Source organism: Hypanus sabinus, chromosome 1 (genome assembly GCF_030144855.1).
Source record: "Hypanus sabinus isolate sHypSab1 chromosome 1, sHypSab1.hap1, whole genome shotgun sequence".
Classification (NCBI taxonomy): Eukaryota; Metazoa; Chordata; class Chondrichthyes; order Myliobatiformes; family Dasyatidae; genus Hypanus; species Hypanus sabinus.
Window position 1 is genome coordinate 174,602,425 of NC_082706.1, and position 23,077 is coordinate 174,625,501.

At 40.1% G+C, this 23,077-nt stretch overlaps 1 protein-coding gene across 6 annotated transcripts in view; it reads right to left on the minus strand.

Moving 5' to 3' along the window:
- unm_hu7910 (un-named hu7910) overlaps positions 1-23,077 on the minus strand; it is a 192,980-nt gene that overhangs the window by 47,178 nt on the left and 122,725 nt on the right. For all 6 annotated transcript variants that reach the window (XM_059981769.1, XM_059981779.1, XM_059981753.1 and 3 more), the window contains 3 exons: positions 17,416-17,460; positions 15,317-15,388; positions 14,951-14,986 (listed from right to left, as the gene is read on the minus strand). In XM_059981769.1, coding sequence (XP_059837752.1) covers positions 14,951-14,986; positions 15,317-15,388; positions 17,416-17,460 — 153 coding nt within the window. The remainder of the gene's footprint in view (positions 1-14,950; positions 14,987-15,316; positions 15,389-17,415; positions 17,461-23,077) is intronic.

A 23,077-nucleotide genomic window follows, 5' to 3' on the forward strand; every position in this document is an offset into this window, starting at 1 on the left:
GGTCCAAATGACTTTTTTGAGGTCTTTGTGATGAGTTAAAGATCTGCAAAACAACACAAATTTTTAATTAAAAGTCCTGACAGTCAATAGAAGAATTGGCTGATAATCATAATTCATCTGCACCTTTAGGTAATTCTTCATTTTGTTGTGAATTCTGCAAACTGCTTTGTAGTTTCAAATTCTCACTGATCAAATTCACTTCTTTTATGCTATAAATAGAAATTCATCTGAAACACCAAGTACTGGTCAACTTTGCAGATAACTGCTCCAAAAATGCCACATTTTCAGGTACAGATTTGCGTTATTTAAAATAAATGTGTGATTTTTCTATTCAACTAAATACATTATCAGAAGCAAGTAATTTAAAAGGGAATTCCCTTCGGGCTGCAAGCTGCTGTGCCAGGATCTTGGAACACACACAATGAAATAGCATGGAGATGGAATAAAGAACCAAGGCAACATGCAATATCAGCCTCAACAAGTTCAGCAATGGTCCCTAGTTACTCAGCTTGTTACCATTTAGATTATGAAGGCTGAGAAGAGCTGTATGGTCAAGGAAAGAGGGTACACTGCAATTTACCCCACATCCAATTTGAAACGAAAATACTCGAGGCTTGGAAAATTGCAAATTCCATTCCACTGTTTAAGAAGGGAAGGAGGGAAAATACAGGAAATTATAGGCCAAATTGCCTGATGTCAGTGAACTGGACACTCAAGAATGCAGGTACGACTACAGTAGCCATCACTGGAGCAGACTTGCGTCCAGATCATAGCACTCATCTCAGGCCGAAGAGTGATAAATGAACTGATGTTTGCCCATTGCTGGAGCAGACGGGGCTAGATTGGAGATGCGGGCCTCAGTTCAGAGAATGCAAAATGAGCCGACGTTTGGCCATTCCTGGAATGGGCTTGGAACCGGGTCAAAGAGGTGGGATCTGGACCCAAGAGTGAAAACAAACCGATGTTTGGCCATTGCTAGAGCAGACTTGGGGTCTGATCGAAGCAGTGGGGGCCTGGGCCTAAGACTGAAAAACAAATGTTTGGATGATTTGAATGCTGAGCCAAGTGAAAAAGATGAAGGTGTCAAGGCCAAGGGCGAAGGATGAACTGCTGTTCACCTCACTTCTTTGTGAGGTTTACACAACTCAATGCTGAACTGGTTCCGTGGCTATGGTCTGCAGCCATCAGGCTCCTGCACCAGCTTCACTTGTCTCTGTGGCAATGGACTCACTTTCAGGGAGTCTGCGGTTCATGTACTGTGTGTATTGGTTTATTGTTTGCATGATTTGTTCTTTGTTTTTGCACATTGGGTGTTTGATGGTCTTTGTTCTGTGGATTTTTTAATGGATTCTATTGTGCTACTTTGTTTTGTGTCTGCCTGTAAGGAGATGAATCTCAAGGTTGTACATAATCTAAATATTTTGATAATAAATATACTTTGAACTTTGACCTCAGTGGCTGGTTAGAGGCTTCGGGGTACCTGTAGGCACAGGATAAAATAGGCCAAAGTCAACATGTTTTCCTTAAGGGGAAATCTTGCCCTGACAGATTGGTTGGAATTCTTTGAGAAAGTAACAGGCAGGATAAACAAAAGAGAGTCAGTGGATGTTGTTTACTTGGATTTTCAGCAGGTCTGTGATTTGGATGGATGATGGAATTGTTGGCTTTGTGGCCAAGTTTGCAGATAATGCAAAGATAGGTGGAGGGGCAGGTAGTGTTGAGGAAGCAGGGAGTTGCAGGAGGACTGGACAGATTAAGAGGAAAGGCAAAGGATTGTAGGGAAATGTATGATCACTCACTTTGGTAAAAGGAATAGAGGTGTTACCTATCTTCTAAATGGAAGCAAATTCAGAAATTGAGGTGCACAGGGACTTAGCTGACCTAGGGCACAAACCCCAAAGGATACCTTGAAAGTCAAGTCATTAGAAAGGCAGGCAAATGCAATGTTATAATCCATTTCAAGAGGATTAGAATATATAAGCAAGAATCTGCAGGCATTAGAGAAGGTCTAGAGGAGGTTCACAAGAATGATTCCAGGAATGAAAGGGTTAATGTATGAAGAGTATTTGCTGGTTCTGGGCCTGACTTGCTGGAGCTTAGAAGACTGAGGAAGGTTATCATTGAAACCTATTGAATATTAATAGACCTAGATAAAGAGGACGTGGAGAGGATGTCTCCAAAAGTAGGATAGTCTAGGACCAGAAGACACAGCCTCAGAATACGACAAAATCCTTTTAGGACATGAGGGTATTTCTTTAGCCAGAGTATGGTGAATCTGTGGAACTCATTGCTACATTTGGCTGTGGAGGTTAAGTAATTGGGTATATTTCATGTGGAGGTTAATAGGTTCTGGATTAGTCAGGGCCATCAAACATTATGGAGAGAAGGCAGGAGAATGGGGTTGAGAGGATAGTAAATCAGCCATATATGTGGGCAAGGTATGTGCACAGTACAGTGCAAAATGCAATGAAAAGTAAATTGATGTCATTATGCACTAACCCCTCCTTTGTACCCTTTATTATTCTTTTGCTCAATATCTATACACTATTCATTTGACCAGATGATGAAATAGTGCTGAATTTATATACAGGATAGTTACAACCATCATAGAACCAAATACTCAGAATTTATTACATGTCAGACATACCTCAAATTAAATATTCAGGTTGAATCTATTTTCTTTGGCTCCAGTCACTAATTTACTCCCCCAGCCATCGACTACATCTCCCCATGCCACTATCCATCACCAAACTATATTCTTCATAGACTTGGTATTATATCTGATTCTGACTAGAGTCTTAGATCACATATTTATAAATGCCACCCGACCCCTGATGAAAGGTTCTTGGCCTGAAGATTTAATAGTTTTCTTTACAGAATTGCTTAACCAATTGCATTCTTCTACGTTTTTATCCAGATTTCTAGCGTTTAGTTGCATTTCGATTTTCCGCCCTAGCACAATTCAACTGCTGAAACCCTTTTCCATTTCTCTTTTTTTTTCCTTTAAGGCTTTTTAGCAAGGTCATTGATAAATTCCAGCATGATGGCAGAGTGAATAGCGAGGAAGACTATCAAAGCTTGCAGCAGGATCTGTACCAGCTGGAAAAATGGCAGATAGAATTCAACACAGTCAAGTGTGAGATGTTGCACTTTTGGAGGACCAACTAGCATAGGTCTTACACAGTGAGTGGTAGGGCACTGAGAAGTGCAGGAGGAGGATTTGGAATCCAGGTCCATAATTCCTTAAAAGTTTCATCACAGGTAGATAGGGTCATAAAGAAAGTTTTTGGCTAATTGGTCTTCATAAATCAATGTATTGAGTACAGGAGATGGGATGTTATGTTGAAATTATATAAGATATTGGTGAGACCTAATATGGAATATTGTGGGCAATTTTGGTCACATATGAAAAGATGTAAATAACATAGAAAGAATGCAGAGAAAAATTACAAGGATGTTACCAGGACTTGAGGACCTGAGTTATAGGAAAGGTTGTATAGATTAGGTCTTTATTCCCTACAATGTAGAAGATTCACAGGAGATTTGATAGATGTCTACATAATTATAATGGGTATAGATAGTGTAAATGCAAGCAGGCTTTTTTAACTGAAGTTGGGTGAGACGACAACTAGAGGGCATGGGTTAAGGATGAAAAGTGAAATATTTAAGGGGAGCATAAGGGAGAACCTCTTCACTCAGAGTGTGGTGAGAGTATGGAATGAGTTGTCAGCACAACTGGTAGATGCTGGGTGGATTTCAACTTCTAAGAGAAATTTGGATAGGCACATGGATGAGAGGGGTATGGAGGGTTGTGTTCTGGGTGCTGGTCAATGGGAGTAGGCAGATTAATGGTTCAGCACAGACTAGATGGGCTGGAATGCCTGTTTCTGTGCTGAAGAGTTCTATGACTTTATGAAATGATAGAGATAAGGACTGTGAAATCCATGGAGCAATGTGAAAACAAGGAGCAGAATTCAAAAATTTGAGTGTTGTATAATTGGAAACTAGTGTTGCTCAGTAAGCACATATATAGGTCAATGCTTAGTAGGAGCCAGTACACAGGCGTAGTTGGGAGGATGCAACTTCATAGAGCCAGCAAGGAATATACTAAAAGCTTAATGTGTAAGATTTGCCCTTTACTTCTTCATTTCCATTGTCCAGAGCCCCAAGCAGAAATTTACCTGTACAAAAAAAATAGTTGAGGTATATAACTTTACTCATGTTAGTTCTACTCTACCTTCAACTAGACTGAAAACAGGATCAGAAGAATAAACATGTAGTTTCTGCATGTGAAGATCTAAAATCAACCAATGGGACAAAGGAAAACAAATGTTAAACAGATTGAATACTGCAATTGAGAACACAGCTTACTGCAACAGTGAATAGCACACTAACACACGATTCCACAATAACATTTGTATAGTAACAGTCTAACATCTCCTCCTCAATGACAGTCAACATCAGCACACCTCAAGGTTGCATGCTTCGCTTACTCCTCTACTCTCACCCACCGATTGTGCGCCAGGCACAACTCAAACACCATCTATAAATTTGCCAATGACACAGACGGTGATAGCAGAATGTCAGATGGTGATGAGATGGCGTAGAGGAGCAAGATAGGTCAGCTGACTGAGTGGTGTCAGAACAACAACCTTGAACTCAACATCAACAAGACCAATAAACTGATTGTGGACATCAGGAAGGGGAAGTCGTGGGAGCTCACACCAGCCCTCATCAAGGAATTAGCAGTGGAAAGGGGGAGAACTTTCAAGTTCCTGGGTGATCTTTGAAGATCTATCTTGAACCCAACATATTATTGCAATTACAAAGAAGTTACATCAGGAGTTATATTTCATTAGGAGTTTGAGGAGATTGGTCTGTCAAGAGCATTCTAACTAGTTGCAACACCATCTGGCATGGGGGGGGGGGTCACTGCACAGGATCAGAGAAAGCTGCATAAAGTTGCAAACTCAGCCAGCTCCATCACGGGCACTAGCCTGCACAGCATTGAGGACATCTTCAAAAGATGATGACTCAGAAAGGTGGCGTCCATCATTAAGGGCCCCCATCATGCAGGAAATGCCGTCTTCGCATTGATACCATCAGGGAGGAGGCACAGGAGCCTGATGATACACCGTAACGTTTTAGGAACAGCTTCTTCCCCACCGCCATCAGATTTCTGAATGGACAATGGATCGGCTCATGGATATTACAACACTAGTTTTGCTCTTTCTTTTTCACCACTCATTTCACTTTAAAATTTTTAGATATATATTTATTATTGTAATTTATAGCTTTTTTATGTGTTGCCCTGTACTGCTGCCACAAAACAACAGATTTCACGACTTACGTCAGTGATAATAAACCTGATTTTGATCTATAATTTGCTTCCCCAAAATCGGGGTCAATTTATAAGATTCAATGTAGACAACTTCATAGTTAAAGAACAGAGTGCAATTATAAATGAGCTGCAAGAAACACTTACTAACGTAAAAGTCAAAGAGAATGTATAATTATTCGTATAAAAATTCCAATATATCCCCTCCCCCAGAGATTCATTTTCAATCCCAGAATGGGCTGTCACGATTTATAATTTTTTGGCAACATCCTCCTTTAGTAAAACTTAAGTACAGAGTTAATGTAGAAAAACCTGCATGTAATACAGTGTGTACAAAGTCTTAAGGAGTCATGCTAACTTGATAACAAACATTCCATTGTTACTGGAAGCAAAAAAAGCTTTTTTCTGCAGAAGGCACCAAGTTGCATTTACTGATTGCTTCTGAGGAAGAGGCAGAGTCACCTTTTTGGTACAGGCACAGAACATATGGAGAACATCTTCTCAGAATGTCATCATGTGGGAAATTATCAGATTTTGGCAACTCAAAGAATGGCTATATGCCCAGGCCAAAATAATCTGTAAATTAAAGGTGATTTTGGAGATGTTGATATTTTCAGGTGTTAGTTAACTTTCCGTATGGCAGCGGTCACAAGTTTGAGAAGTCCTTTGCAAAGATGGGGAAAGGAGCAAATAGTAAATGTGTTCTTGTGCATCAAAGAGAGGTACAAAGGAAAACATCATTACAGCCCAAAGCTGAATGCTGGGCAGATCTAACTGCATATGGATATGGATATCATCCAGTTGGCTTCAGCCACCCTTTCTTTTGTATATCTGTAGAAGCTCGTGTTATTTAATAGTTTACTCAGATAAATCATTTTCTTATTCTCTCTTACCAACCCTGCCCGCCACTACATCCCATTGGCAATCTTTGATATATTTGGGCCTGTAAAATTGTCCTGAGGAATGCCTGAAGCTACTAGGCCTCCAATAACCACAACAATAGCTAGTATATAGTTTTCTTGCATGATGACCATGATCTTTAACTTCCCTGAAACTTCTAAATGCCAAACTAGTTAAATCATAAACATGAGGAAGTCTGCCAAAGTTCTTCCAGCATTTTGCGTGTGTAACTAGTTAAATGGTGCTTTAGTGCCAAATGCAGCCACATTGAACTCACTTCTGGAAACAAGTCCCTTAATAACCTTGGTCAAATCATATACTGAAACCGAGAAGCTCTAGTAGACCCCAAATCGAGAATTACTGATCAAAGCAAACGGAACTTATTTTCTGCGATGGAGTGTTCCATCATGTTGCTAATGATCACAAGTTAGCTCTGAAGTGATAATCATCCAAATTAATCTGTGCAGTCATTTGTGGACAGGATATATAATTTTAATCTATATCTTCAAGTACTGTATCTTTCATGAAATTGATTGGAGGTGCAGTCAGATCTGGAGTACAAGTTTTCAACACCACTGCTGGGATTTTGCCACATCCCATAATGTTTGTCTCATACTGTGCTCTATCCAACTGTTTGGTGGAGTGATTTGAATCAGATAAAGACCAAATCAGTGGCAGAGGTGGATCACCCCCTTGCCACTTCTGGCGAACACACGTGGCTCATCTTTTGCATCATCATCCTGATTTCATTACCATTTATGATCTGTACACTCAGCGTGCCTCTCCCTGCTATTTGGTATTTAATCATCAGCCATCATTTACGATTGGATGCAGGAAGAACAGTCTTCTTCAAGTATGTTGGCTGTGGCATTGCATACTTCAGTTCCACAGCATACTGTCAACTCCAGTCTCTTGTGTTGTAGCTTCACCAAGATGAAAATGCATACCCAGATTATGCCAGGTGCTGTTCTGGACATTCTCTTTGACATTTCTCACTGAACTAGAAGAGTCCCAGCCTTGACAACAATGAGAGAGTAAGAGAAATTATGGGCCCAGAGGTCGAAGGCAATAAAAATGCTGCTGTTTGAGCCAAACCATCATGTGAGTCTCTCAGTTGATTGTTATGTCCAACTGAGAACGACATGAAGGACCAAGCAAGAAAGGGAATTTTTAAGATAATTCTGCAGCATTTCAAAAGTACATTTAACAATGCTTTAAAATGTGTCACGTGCTGAAAGAAATAGTATTCAAACAAATTAAAATGCTCGCGAGCAAAAATTGACTGAAATATTCATTATATCTTAATTTAAGACAGTAATGTGAAGGAGGGTGGCAGAAACCATTGCTGTGTGGTCACTATGATTACAGGCAAATCACACAACTCAAAGAATAATGCACTAAAAAAAGACAAATTTGGCTCATCGATGTTGTCAGCGATTTCTTAACACATAGCAATTTACAAATTACCATACAGCATCAATACTTTTATTCATTTTTGCATTAGGCTGCAGCTAACTTTAGCACTCCTGGTCAATTTCTGTCAGGCACAGTATATGGATGCCTACATTATGCAAATACAATGAAAAGCAGAAATATTGATACTCAAGTGTAGATCAACCTATTAGCAAATCTTTTGATGCTCACAGTCCTGTAATTCTAATTCATGTACAAATGTTCTTCTCAGTTAATCATAGTATTTTCTTCCTAAGTTAAAAAACATATATAAAAACTCAAAAAGTTTACATTTTCCTAAAGCTCACGAACATTAAATTTTTCAAACAATGTGACACACGGATGGCTTGAGTGACAAAACTGCATACATCCAAACAAAAAGGTACATCATCATCAGCTACAAGTCTCCAAGCACTAAAGCACTGCAAATTGACACTAAACATTGGCAGTGTTAAAACTGTTGAAATTATAACTCAGTTAAAATCACAGTCTCAGAACAGCCACCAAGGATAAACAGAAATGGTTCTCAGATTTCTGGCATACTGCCGTTGTGTCTTCCACAGAGAAGACTGATGCAAAATACTTACTGAGATTGTCCACCATTTCTTTGAACCCCATTACTGCCTCTCCAGGGTTGAGGTAGTAGCTCCCCTTACTCCAATGTAATACTGATACATCTGATTTTTAACTTCTCCCTCTCAAACTACAGGGTGAATTCTATCATGATTGCTGCCTCCTAGCATTTCTTTACCTTAAGATTCCTAATCAAATCTGGTTCATGACACAACACCCAATCCCGAATTGCCTCTTCCTTAGTGGGTTCAACCACGAGTTGCTCTAAACAGCCACCTGAAGGCATTCTACATACTCTTTCTCTTGGGATCCAGCCAACAACCTGATTTTCCCACTATGTGCATATTGAAATACCCCATGGCCAGTGGAACATTGCCTTTTTTACGTGCCTCTTCCATTGTAATTTGTATCCCACATTCTAGATGGTGATTCAGATTTATTTATCACACGCATGTTGAAACATACAGTGAAATGCATTATTTGCATAACATCCATGTACTGAGCCACCCCACAAGTATTGCCACACACAGCATGCTTAGCAGAACAACACAGAACACAACAAGCAACAAAATAACAAACAAGCCCCTTTCCTCTCTCCCACCGTCCTGCCTAGCCACAGACACGGATAATCCTCCAAATCCACGACAGGCCTCCTCTCTGACTGATCGGTCCTCATGCCTTCTGACTGCACAGATATCTGATCCTGGGACAGCCCAATATCCACAGAAGTGCTTTGTCACCCATCTACATTGCTGACCTTTCTATCTTTTGGAAATTATATATATATATATATCCCTAGATGCTAAGCTCCCAGCTGTGATCTTTCAGCCATGACTGAGTGATGCCCTCAAAGTCATACTTGCCGATTTCTAACAGTGCTACAAGATCATCTACTTTGTAACTGCGTACTTTCAAGTGTAACACCTTCAATCTTATATTCATCACCCTTTTCAACCATGTCTCTGTGTTACCTGAAGTTCAATTCTTATACCTTTCTAAGCTACTTGTCTTTTTTTTATTATTCTGGAGTCTTCCATACCCTTTCCTGCACTTGCCTTCCCTTTTATTTTATCCTTACTTTTCCAAGCTGTTGAACGCACCCCTCTGCTATTTAATTTAAAGCCTTATCTACAGCCCTAGTAATATAATTCGCCAGGAGCCCGTCTCTTTGGGGCAGCTCCCTCCTTCAATACTGGTGCCAATGTCACATGAATTCAAAACTGCACTGATCTTTGGCACGCATTTAGCTCTCTGATCTTATTAACTCTGTGCCAATTTGCACAATGCCTCAGGTAATAATCTAGAGATGACCAATTTTTTGATTCTACTTTTTAATTTAATCAGTAGCTGCTCAAATTCCCTCAGCAGATCTGTTAGACAAGCTCAAGGGCTAAGGCTCTTTCAGCACTACCTCATGGATCCCACTACCTGTAGTCACACCCTCTTGGCCCTAGCAACAGACCAAATTTGAAGTAGATCATCTATCGTGTGTGATTGCTTCCCGGAACACAGCATTCAGGTAACTCTTCCCTCCCTGATGTATCACAGTGTTTGATGCTCAGATTCCAGGTCATCAACTTTGAGCCTGAGTTCCTCGAGCAACTAACACTGCTACCAATGTGGTCACCATGAACCACAATGGGGTCCACCAGCTCCCACCTGACGCAGCTACAACATATCACGTGATCCTTTAACCCTATTATATTTAATTTGTTATAATTTTAAATCTTTTTTTTAGTTACACAAAACTAATAGCATATTTGAAAAAAAAACCTGTTCTTACCTGCGCCTCCTTGCCGAAGCCTCTCAAGTAAAGCCTCCGATCCTGCACAGGCCCACTCACACAGCAATTACCTGACCCCATTCCTAACTCTCTTTCAGTACTGGGAATGGTGACTGGCAAGCTAGCCAATGTGCTGCTGAGTCCACAACTACTTCTTGACCATAGTATTTAAGCTTTCACCCTGTTTTTAATTGTTCCCCCAAGTCTTTCTTTCCCTCTCTCTGTCCTTTTAAAATGCATCTTAGAACCATTCTCTCCGAACAATCTTTTGGTCATTTCTCCTTAATCTTTCTTTCTTGCCAAAAATGCTTTTATTGATTTTATCAATAAATCCCCCAAGAAATTAAGATGTATATTAATACAAATTGTTATTTTGATACCAGACATCCCAGCTCGGTTAAGAAAATGAAAGGCACTACGAATCTTTTCACTCATTAATTTTTCAGGTCACGAGGCCTTTCCAATTACAATATGTACCTTTTTTGTAAGTATGAAACATAAGACATAGTCTCCAAATTTCACTGAATATCACTGTCAATCATTAAGGAGAAATATTTAAAAAAAGATATCGCCCACTTACGTTCGTAGTAAGTAGCAGTGGCTAACGCACCATCATGGGTTTGAATATTAAGTATATTTCAGTTCTAATGTACAGAATGACACTAAACTTAATGATAGTGAAGGAGACTGGAAATGCCTGCTCCCATCTTTCAGTGTAATGCAAATATCCACTCTTCAGATTTCTGAGACGCACAGCAGCTAGTCAATTCAATGCGTAGGATAGCAATTATAAAATGTACATAATTAGGATTAAAATTAAGGTGAGGACCTATAACGGTCAATACCCACAGTCACATTGTAATGAAATAACAGCAATTTAATAAAATTATCAAAAATTGTAAGATTATGAATTAAGCCTCAAAACGGAAGACAAAGTACTGACGGATTGAAAGCTGGTTAATTTGCTTTTCAACTACATTTTTAATTTATTAATAATAAATCTATACAGTGGCACCAAAGCGTGAGAAAGAAATAGTCCCATTGCTCATATTACTGTATTTCCTCATGACTTAGAAGCTGGCCATTCAACCTATTGAGTCTTCACTGGCTCTTGGAGCAATCACGTCAATCCCACTTCTCATGTCTTTTCTGTAACCTATCCTCTCTTTTATGCCCAACTACTTCCTCAGTTCTCCAGTCACCGAACTACGCAAAAGACCACTAACCTACTAATTAATACTCGAAATTAAAAATCTAAAAACTGCATTTATTCAAATATCATAAACCGGTCAAATGCATGACAGAAAGAAAGCAAATGAGAAACCATTAGAGATTAAATGCATGAGATATAACAAGTAGAAGAGATTTCTTACTCAAGAGATCATGTTTTTTTGAATTATACAATAGGGTTTAGGACCCAAACCTAGTTTGCTGAAACAGGCTGGAATATCATGGAGAGACCAAGTAACTCTGTGATTATAAAAATATAAATGGGATAGATAAGTGCCTTCTGTGAAGTTGCACATCTATAGTCAAAAATATCCATAAAATATTGCACAGCTAATTGCTGACAATAGACAGATGGTGCAGGAATTGCTGAACATCAAGCGACTTTCCTGAGAGCAGTCCTCAACAAAAGGGCTATCAAAAAACATGCAATAAAGACATCATGCTAGATTCATTGAAAGACAATCTGGTCAAGTAACACAGTACTTGCCTGAATTGTGTTTCTTTTTTGATTAAGACATTTATCAGTTACGGGGCAAGGATAACTGAATAAGCTGATTCTATAACTTTTCCTCAGCAAATTGAATTACACTTGTAGCCTAGGCACGACTGCGCAAGTGCGTGGACATCAGTCAGTTAGAACAGCGAGAAGAGTTTAAAGACAGCTTTAGAGAATGGGTGCCAGAGGAGTGGGCGATGCCGTGTAGAGGGAGTCAGAATAGGAGGGCTAAGGCAATAATGGGTCGAGGTGAGGTCAGCTACTTGTGAGGAATAGAAACAGGAAGTATGTGTGTGAGGCCACTATTCTGTACTGGGTGTCAGATGTGCGAAGTCCGGAGACTCCTAGCGTTGAGCCGTAGCTCCTTAGGGACCGCGTTAGGGAATTGGAGATGCAGCTTGATGACCTTCGTCTGGTCAAGGAGAGTGAGGAGGTGATGGATAGGAGCTATAGGCAGGTAGTCACACTGGGGCCTTGGGGGACAAATAAGTGGGTAACAGTCAGGAGAGAGAAGGGCAAGAGTCAGATACTAGACAGTACCCCTGTGGCTGTTCCCCTTAATCCTGATTGAATTTTCTGAGGATGTGACTAAACGCACTGATGAAGGTAGAGCAGTAGATGTAGTGTATATGGATTTCAGCAAGGCATTTGATAAGGTACCGCATGCAAGGCTTATTGAGAAAGTAAGGAAGCATGGGATCCAAGGGGACCTTGTTTTGTGGATCCAGAATTGGCTTGCCCACAGAAGGCAAAGAGTGGTTGTAGACGGGTCATATTCTGCATGGAGGTCGGTGACCAGTGGTGTGCCTCAGGGATCTGTTCTGGGACCATTACTCTTCATGATTTTTATAATCGACTTGGATGAGGAAGAGATGGGATGGGTTAGTAAATTTGCTGATGACACAAAGATTGGAGGTGTTGTGGATAGTGTGGAGGGCTGTCAGAGGTTACAGTGGGACATCAATAGCCCAGTTTTGCATCCTGGGCTGAGAAGTGGCAGATGGAGTTCAACTCAGATAAGTGTGAGGTGATTCATTTTGCTAGATCAAATATGATGACAGAATATAGTATTAATGGTAAGACTCTTGGGAGTGTGGAGGATCAGAGGGATCTGGGGGTCCGAGTCCATAGTACACTCAAAGCTGCTGCACAGGTTGACTCTGTGGTTAAGAAGGTATATGGTGCATTGGCTTTCATCAACCGTGGGATTAAGTTTAGGAGCTGAAGGGTAATGTTGCAGCTATATAGGACCCTAGTCAGACCCCACTTGGAGTACTGTGCTCAGTTCTGGTCGCCTCACTACAGGAAGGATGTGGAAACCTTTTGCAGAGGAGATTTACAAGGACACTGCCTGGATTGGGGAGTATGAGAATAGGTTAAGTGAACTTGGCCTTTTCTCCTTGGAGCGACAGAGGATGAGAGATGACCTGATAGAGGTGTATAAGATGATGGGAGGCACTGATCGTGTGGATAGTCAGAGGCTTTTTCCTAGGGCTGAAGTGGCTAACATGAGAGGGCACAGTTTTAAGGTGCTTGGAAGTAGGTACAGAGGAGATATCAGGGGTAAGTTTTTTTTTTTACACAAAGAGTAGTGAGTACATGGAATGGGCTGCCGGCAAAGGTGGTGGAGGCAGAAACAATAGGGTCTTTTAAGAGACTTCTGGATAGGTACATGGAGCTTAGAGAAACAGAGGGCTATGGGTCACCCTAGATAATTTCTAAAGCAAGGACATGTTCGGCACAGCTTTATGGGATGAAGGGCCTGTGTTGTGCTGTAGGTTTTCAATGTTCTATGCTCAAAAATTCAGGATCTGTTAACTAAGCTACTTGCAAAGAAATTAATCTGCTGCCACTATTACCATAGCTACCATCCTATTAAAGATCCAATATTCGGCACTTGATAGTGATTCTGACCTTTCTTAAATGTTAGAAAACAAATGAAAACATCATCTTCCCTATTCACTTGCACTGCTGTGCTTTTGTCATCAGCAAGCTCGTGTACAACACATCGCTTCCTCATTTACTCCATTAGCACAAATAGTGACTAGTCTAAAGTCCAGGACCAAACCCTGCGGAAAGAGTCTGTCAATCTAAAAAATGACTGATTTGTTTATCCTTTAATTCTTCCTTTCCCTATCCTGCCTTTTCCCCCAACCTCATGAACTAGTCTTTAATTATGTTCAACAATTTATGCTGCTCCTTATCAAACGTCTTTGAATGGCTGGATCCACAGCAACCACCAGATTTTCTTTTTAAAAAATGTACTCTATTAGAGAGGCAGCATCAAAAAGTAGATCTGGCAAACATGATTTTCATACCGTAAAACCACGTTGCTTCAAATTAACCTTGTTAGGATTTACTATGTACCTTTGGTGTTTGCTATAATGGATTCAACAGTTTGCTGACAGTGGATATCAGGCTAAACGCTTGGTCATTTTACCTTTCCTATTTTGTAAACTGTAATGTTATACTTGCTTCCTTTCCACCTGCTACCCCTGTATTAAAAAGGGCATATCTGAAGACCACTTGTAGCAATAATTATCTCTGCAACCACAATGATGTGCAGTTGATCTAAAAGGATAATGAATATCTGCCAGTGATATTAAAGATGGGAGTTGGAGAGAATAAAAGCCTTAAAAAGTATGAGAATTATTGTGCATAAAGATTTGTTAATATAGTTTGAACCATACATCAACAAAACAAAATACAGTTGACTTGGAAGGACCAATTAGTTACTAAGTGGTTATGTCTATATACAACTCAGTGGGCAGTACTCTTGTTCAAGTCAAAAGATAATGAATTCACTTCTACCCCAGATTCTTACAAGAATGTCACTTCAAGAAACAACTACGATTGTTTCTCTAGATTGTGTCTGCTCTCTTTTGGATAGAATTTAAAACGTATTTCTGCTCCAAAGCGGATGTAAAAGATCCAAAGCACTATCTTGAAGAACAGGAGTGAAGCTCTCCTTGACATCCTGGCCCCCCAATAAAAGGTAACAAATAATGACTTGTGGGTGCTTACCCTCTACAAATTGGTTTCTACATCCCATACATTTCAACATAAAAACTACTTCATCGACTGTATTATTATGAGATGACACAAGGCAGCAAAAGACATTGCCCAAGTACAGAACTTTTTTCCCCTCCCCCACCCACAAAAAGCAGTTCTTGCTTACCTGGTTCATCTATAATTGTTTCCTCTTTTGCCTCGCCTAATAAAAAAAAAGCACATATATATATATATAAACTGTCAAGTGCATAAACAGGTATAAACAAAAACTCAGTTGTAACACTGGTGCGTAAATCAGATTTCAAGAACAGAGCATCCACGAGACAGAACCTGATAGTTATGCTGTTAAATTAGGTTTGTGTAGAATTACAGATGCAATCTGGGAAATCAAATTTAACAGAACAGATGTCAAAGATGACTACCAATACCTTGAATCTAAGCAAAGAGCATGATGATATAAAGGATGCTTTAGGCAAAAAAAAACATTGGTAGAAAAATAGCTGGTGAAATTGCAATCAGATTCCTGACTAACCTGTTGTTTCCAGATGGTCAGACTCTAAGGATTCACTCACTTCTTGGTGATCTTCTGAGTAATTCACATGTTCTGCAGTGACATAGAAAAACAAAGAAAGCAATCAATCATTTTAAACAGAGTCTGTGATTTCAATCTTGTAACCGGAATCATCATCCTGCCTCAGTGTTGCCACTTAATGCAAATGATGGCCTTTAAACCAAAGCTCAGGCGCTACGCAGAAGGAACAGGATAACTCAGTGGTATTGCGCCACAGAGTGGTTCGAAATAGATCTGCATTTAACAACATTTACATACTTCCTCTTTTTTTAGATAAACTCAAATTACGGTAATTAAACCCGATTCTGTCAACATTTTTTGTTAAATTTTGTTTTCAGGATCTAGGATTTACTGTAAAGCTCGCATTTATTGAGAAATTGGTGGCTGGCCAGCTGCCTTTTCAAAATGCAGACTTTTTAGTGAAGGTAGTCCCACAGTGCAGCCGGGTAAGTTCCGGAATGATGAAAGACTATTGATACAATTTCAAATCACAGAAGAACGAAAAGGTGATGATGTGCTTATATACCCTTGCTGCTGCCTGGGGTTACTGGTTTGGAAGTAGTCTCAGTGTGCAAATTGAACAGTGCAGCACAGTAACATATCCTTCAGCTCTTGACAGCTGTGCCAAAACCAATGGCAAATTAAATTAAATCTCTTCTGCCGGCACATGATCCATATTCCCCCTTCCCCATCCGAAAGTTTATTAAATGTCACTATCTTCTCTTTTGCACTAGACATGGCATCCCATCCCAGGCAACTGTTCTGCACATCTCCCTTAAATTTTCCTTCTCTCACCTCAAATGCATGTCTTCTAGTATTTGACATTTCTATCCCAGAAAATAAATTGGCCGTCCTTCCCTATTCATGCCTCTTCAGAATTGTATTGCTGTTAAAGATCCTGCCATTAACTATATATTTCCCTTACAATTGATCTCCCAATGTACAGCAATACACACTTGGCCTGGATTGAACTCCATCTGCCGTTTCTCCATTCATATCTACAACTGATCTCTATGCTGCTCTGTCCTCGACAACCTTTTCACTATCCACACATTTACCAATCTTTGTATCATCTGCAAACCATCCACCTACACTCTCATCCAAGTTATTTATATATAATCACAAAAACAGAGATCTCGGTAATGATCCCTATAGAACATCACTGATCAACATCCTCCAGCCAGAATACCATTACCCTCTATCTTCTATAGGTAAGGCAATTCTGAATCCAAACAACCAAATCACCATGGATCCCATGTATCTTAACCTTTTGGATTAGCCTACCATGAAGGAAGGGCCTTGTCAAATGAAAGTAGCTGCGGTGAAAATTGGAGATGGTGTACACTGCAGTCGGTGTGCATCAGGGATAAAAGGAAGGAATGTTCAGTCAAGTGGGTTGCTTTATTCTGAATGTGGTTAAGTGGGTGACAGCTATTGGAGTTGCATAAATCCAGTCAAGTCAAAGAGTCAGACTGCAGGGCTCCAGGTGTGAGGAAGCTGGGTATACATTACACCAACCTACCATTCTACCATGGTATTTATCTGGCTGATCCAGTTGAGATTCTGATCATTAATAACCAGCAGGATATTGAAGGTGAAGAAATTACGAACAAAACAAATAATCTGAGTGCAGAGGAGCAAACTCTGGGTTATGCAAACATTTTCGCCCGCAAGAGTAAATTGAAAACAATAATCTTCTGCAAAGTGCTTAATAAATGAAAGTATTAATCTGAAAGTGCCATGCTTTATTTTGGAAGTTTAACACATATGATATGAAGCTATCAAATGTCAGCAATCAAAATTATGAAAAAAACTGAATTTCATGTTTGCCTCTAGATTTCTTGAACTAAAAATAAATTAGCAATCCTGACTCATTGTAGCATGGTTAAAATTAGTAAGAAGAAACACAACTGACAAAATTATAACATGTGTATCACAATTACTAATCAAATATATAAAAAAGTCAACTGCATTAATTTTCATATTAAGAAACAATTGAATAAACATAACCTAGAATAGCCACACACTGCTGGATTTCAGATTGAAATGAAAACCCATACCTTCTTCAGCTAGATGTTCTTTTGGAGCCTCCGGAGTATCATCATCTGTGAGAAAATGAGGGGTTATATTACTAAGGCAGGCATTTTGATAAATGATTGTGAAGTAACAAAGCAAGTCGTGTTTCAGAATCTAAATTACAAATAACTCAATCATTCAAAGTTTGAAGTGGAGAAATTAGTTTCCTCTCCTGCTGGACGAAAACAGCCTCCACATCTTCCCTTTGTAAGCCGGTCTAACATGACTTCATAACTCAGGAGTTAGGATAAGATTTTCTCAGTGGTCACACATGTAGTGAGATTTAAACACACTATCCAAAAACAGTAATTTTGAGATAGTAATGTTGAGTTTTATCAGCACTATTGATAAAATTTCAAAGATCTAAGCTGCAAATAAATTTATTATCAAAATACATGTACGTCACCATATACAACTGAGATTCGTTTTCTTGCGGGGTTGATACAAAGGAACATCATAGAATCAATTAAAAGAAAACACACCCAAGTTGAATAAACACACCATGTGCAAACAACAATATTGCAATTACAATTAAAAAAATAAGCAATAAATATCCAGAACATGAGATAAAATGTCATGGAAGTTGAGTCTAAAGGTTGTGGAAACAGCACAGTGTTGGGGGTCAGTGAAGTTATCTCCTCTGGTTCAAGACCATGATGGTTTAAGGATAATATTTGTTCCTGAACCTGCTTGTATAAATCCTGATGCTCCTGTACCTCATTCTTGATGGCAGCAGTGAGAGGAGGGCATGGCCTAGGTGGTAGGGGTCCTCGATGATGAATGCTGCTTTCCTGCATCACTGCTCCATGTAGATGTGCTCAAAGGTGGGGAAGGCTTTACACCCATGATGGACGGGACTGTATCCACTACCTTTTATAGGTTTTTCTGTTCAAGGCATTGGTGTTTCCATTCCAGGCAGTGATACAACCAGTCAGAATACACTCCACCACACACCTATAGAAGATGGTCAAAGTTTTAGATGACACTAGACAATGGGGTGACCCGCTGGGGCATCCTTTGAGAGAAGGGTAGTGCAATTTGATGTGACCAGAATGAACATTACATTTTCCTGAATGCTACTGGTATCACTTTGCTTTGGAAATTGAAGAAGGAAACCTCAGTTTATTAAAGAAGAAGGGCACGTAGCAAGGCAAATATAGCTCCTCATTTAACAAAGGACACTTTTGTTGGCATCATTTCTGGTTAATCTGCCACCCTTGTGTCTCTTGTTGTCATTCTGGAGATGAGCAGCCCTTTCATCCCGTCTCTTCATCTTTTCTGCTGTTTGTTGATTGTCTCTGATCCTGGAGACGTGCATTTCTCAGGTCCTTTGTCTCTTCCTCTCTCCTCCTTCAATGCCAGTTGTTGTAATTTTGGAGACATGCATGACTCTCCTCCTCTGTCTCTTCTTCTCTCGACTCTTTGATCCTGGAGTCGTGTGGCCCTGGCCTCATCCGATTCTTGTTCTCTCCCTCTCCTTGCCACTTCCCGGCGACATTTGGCATCATCACTTGACAATAGTGTTTCGTTTCTCTTTTCACCACACAGCATTATTACGCTGACCATATTTTTTTACCCTAATGCTGGACAGAAGATACGAAGCAGTAACACGAAAGCCTCCAGGATGCTGATTATTCTTGATGATGTGGTTGGTGCTCTCCTAAATGGACATGATATAGTCACTTACAAGGAAATCTGCAGATGCTGGAAATTCAAGCAACACACACAAAATGCTGGTGGAACGCAGCAGGTCAGGCAGCATCTATAGGAAGAAGCGCTGTCGACGTTTCGGGCCAACACCTATCGCTAGTCCTGACGAAGGGTCTCGGCCCAAAACGTCGACAGCGTTTCTCCCTACAGATGCTGCCTGATCTGCTGTGTTCCACCAGCATTTTGTGTGTGTTGTGTGATATAGTCACTGCTGTCCTTTGACTGTAGCAAAGGGTTTAATGGGTGTCTCGAAGTACATCATTACAATAAGATTTAATCATCTCTTATTGATGGGTGGCAGTTAGATCTGTCCCAATCCTGCACATTCGGATGGTGATGAGCAGAATGTGACCGACCGCTCGAAGTAGAGCTGCCCTGCCCTGCCCTTTTGCTCCAATTGACGTTGCTGCTGTGAGCATCGCGAGGCGCTACTGAGGCTGGCCGTGCGCATGCGTCGTGGTGTCGCGTCGCAGTTTCCATCATGGTTGACATCGGCTCTCGGGTGAAAGCGGGGCTGCTGATTTTGGTGAGTGAGGAATTTTATACGAATATATAACCCTGAACTTTGCCTGCATTCTGTAAGTTAGCGCATTTTAAGTCGATTTAGCCAAAAACAGTGCCGCTGTAATGCACCGTTTGCTCTAATTGGAGGTCACAAACAGAGCATGAGAGTTTTAGTAGTATATAGATGCCAAATCTTCACAAACGTCTAAGAAAATAGAGGTATTGCTGTGCTTTGTAAGGGCACTTACATGCTGGACCCAAAACAGATCCTTTGAAATGATAACATCATGGAATTTAAAGTTGCTGAACCTCTCCATCTCTGATGCCCTGATGAGGACTAGCTTATGGGCGTCTGGTTTCCTCCTCCTGTAGTCAATAATTAACACTTTGGTTTTGCTGACTTTGAGAGAGAGGTTGTTACTACTGAGCCACTCAGATTCGTCACCACTTTTGATTCAGCCAATGACAGTGGCGTCATCAGTAAACTTAAATATGGCATTAGAACTGTGCTTAGTCTCATAACCATAAGTAAAAAGCAAGTGGAGCAAGACGCTAAGCTTTGTGGTACACCTGTGCTGATGGTGATTGTTGTTGCCAATCCAAACTGACTGGGGTCTGCATGTGAAGAAATCAAAGATCCAGTTGCACAAGGAGTATTAAGGTCAAGGTAATGAAGCTTATTGGTTAGTTTTAAGGGGATAATAGCATTGAATGCCGAGCAGTAGTCAATGAAGAGCATCCTGATACATGCACCTCCATTGTCCAGGTGTTGCAGGGTTGAGTTGAGAATCAATGAAATGGCATCTGCTGTTGACCTGTTGTGATGGTAGGCAAATTAGAGCAGATCTAAGTCACTGCTCAGGCAGGAGTTAATACTTTTCATCACCAATCTCTCTAAGTACTTCATCACACTGGATGTAAGTGCTACTGGACGAGTCAATGAAGCAAGTTACCATGTTCTTCCTGGGCACTGGTATAATCGAAGTTTTCCACAGACTGCTGAAGTGAGAGGTTAAAGATATCAATGAACACTTCAGCCAGTTGATCAGTGCAGATCTTCAGTCCTCGGCCAGGTACCCCATTTGGGTCAGATGCTTTTCACACGGTTGCCCTCTTGAAGACTGCTCTCACGTCAGCCTCAGAGACTGAAATCACAGTGTTGCCGAGGACAGAGGCAGTCTGTGAAAATGTCTCCATGTTTGTCAGTGAAAGTGAGGATAAAAGGCATTGAGCTCATCTGGAAGTGAAGCCTTGTTATCACATATGCTGGCTGGTTTTACTTTGTATAAGGTGACAGCATTCAAGCCCTGCTAGAGTTGTCAAACATCCTTTTATGATTCCAGTTTGGTCTGGAGTTCCCACTTTCCATGTGAGATGGCTTTCCGGAGCTCTTTGCTGGATCTCTTGTACTTTACTTGGTCGCCAGACTTGAATACCACTGATCAGGCTCTCAGCAGGCTGCGGATCTCTTGTTTCATCCCGGGCTTATGGTTCAGGAAGACTCTGAGTTATTTTGTGGGGACGCAGTCACCCACTATTAAGTTTATAAAGTCTTTTACAACCATAGCATATTTGTTCAGATCTTTTGATGAATCCTTAAACATGTACTGTAGTGTCAAGTACCTCAACAAAAGGGAAATGAGTTTAAAAGTTAATTAAACAAAATACCTGGGCAATGGATTGGTTCTGGTTTTCCAGGCATCTGTAAGTCTCTTTTGTCAAAAATTCAGAAATTACACAAGAATTGCTCATTATGGTAAACATACCTCCAAAGTATTATTACAAATATCATTAAAAGTACATAAAACTGATAGGAATACCTACTAAAACTGGAGAAGAAACTAGCTTGGCTATTTGTAGGCACAATCAAAGGTATGCACATTAAAGTTTTAACTTTAATATTGTTCATAAGCTGGGCATTCTCAACTTGAGAATAACCTGTAAGCCACCTGATTGGGAAGGGCCTCTTCCAAACTGCTGTGGGAAGTAGAGATGGAGATTGCAGAAGGTTTTGATATAATCTCCTAATCCTGGAAGAAGTTTAAAGCTATAAAATGCTAGTCTGAGTCTCTTAAAATGAAGAAATCATGTTTGATTATTACTTTTTGTTCAGGAGACGCACCAGCGTGATGAAGAAAATTGCTATAGATGGAATAAAAGGGTCAGTGGAACCTTGGATAAGAAATTGTCATAGAAGCAGAAAGCAGAGCGTTATAAAGCTTTTCACTCTCAGACTTTGGGACAGTGGCCAATTTTGAAGTATATACATCAACAGAGGAACCTGGCTGTACATATGTCAAAGACATGGCAGGCATGTTGTGGGTATGACTAGAAAAGTTCCTAAGAAGTGGCATAGAATAAAAAGACTGCAAGGTTATATTTCCCTCCTCTGAGCTTTTAAAACTTTATATAACACTTGTTTGACTAAAACCTGTGTGCAATGCTGGTCACCATAATTTGGGAAGGATGTGAAGACACTAAAAAAATGCAGAGGATATTACTCTAATGGTTGCCAGAATGAGCAATTTCAGCTATGAGATTAGACTACTGGGGTTTTCTTTTAAGAAAGGATATGGAAAGAGATTTCAAAATGGTGCAAAATATTGAGATGGTGCAAAATATTGAGAAAATGCTAAAATACTCAGCATTCCAGCAGAATCACTGAAGGGATAAACAGAAATAGCATTTTAGACCAATGACCTTGATTCAGAATTAGTAAGATTTGGAAATGAAACAAGTTGCAATGAAAAGAGGAAAGAATAGAAATAAGAAAAGGGGAAGGGGTGGAAAGAAGTAAAGCAAAGTCTCTGACAGGACCGGGGGCTGGAAATACACTGGAAATACACAAGTGGTGATAAAGCTGCCTGAAAGAGCAAAGACAAGTGAACAGTATTAGATAGTTTTAAGGAGTTTTAAATGAAAATGATGAATACAATCTCATATTATTATTAGAGGAAAGAAATAAATTGTTGGGATTAAGCCAATTATCTGAAATTGCCAAGTATAGATACTCGGAGTATTAAACAGGTCAAGCAGCATCTATGGAGAAACAGCTAACACTTTAGATCACATGAGCTTGACTTGTTCGATATTCCCAGCATTTTGTGTTTTAATTTTTGATTACTGGGACTTAAAAGTTTTTGTTCTGCAATTGTTGAATTTATCACTGAACTGAGAGGGTTGTAACATGCAGAGTTGATTTCTGCTCTGTTAGAAAAGCAAATGCTTTCACAGTCAGTCACCCTGGGGCCTGGGCTTCACTGTCTAGGCCTTTCTGAGAGCACAGCTGACCACTTGGACTGGACGCAGCCCTGTACTGCAGTCTCCTAATGCAAGAGACAGCATGGTCCAAATCCGCTACTGCCCAAAATGAATGAAATTACTCAAAATTTTTATCAGCATCACTTTGCCACTATTAAATTATTAGTTTAA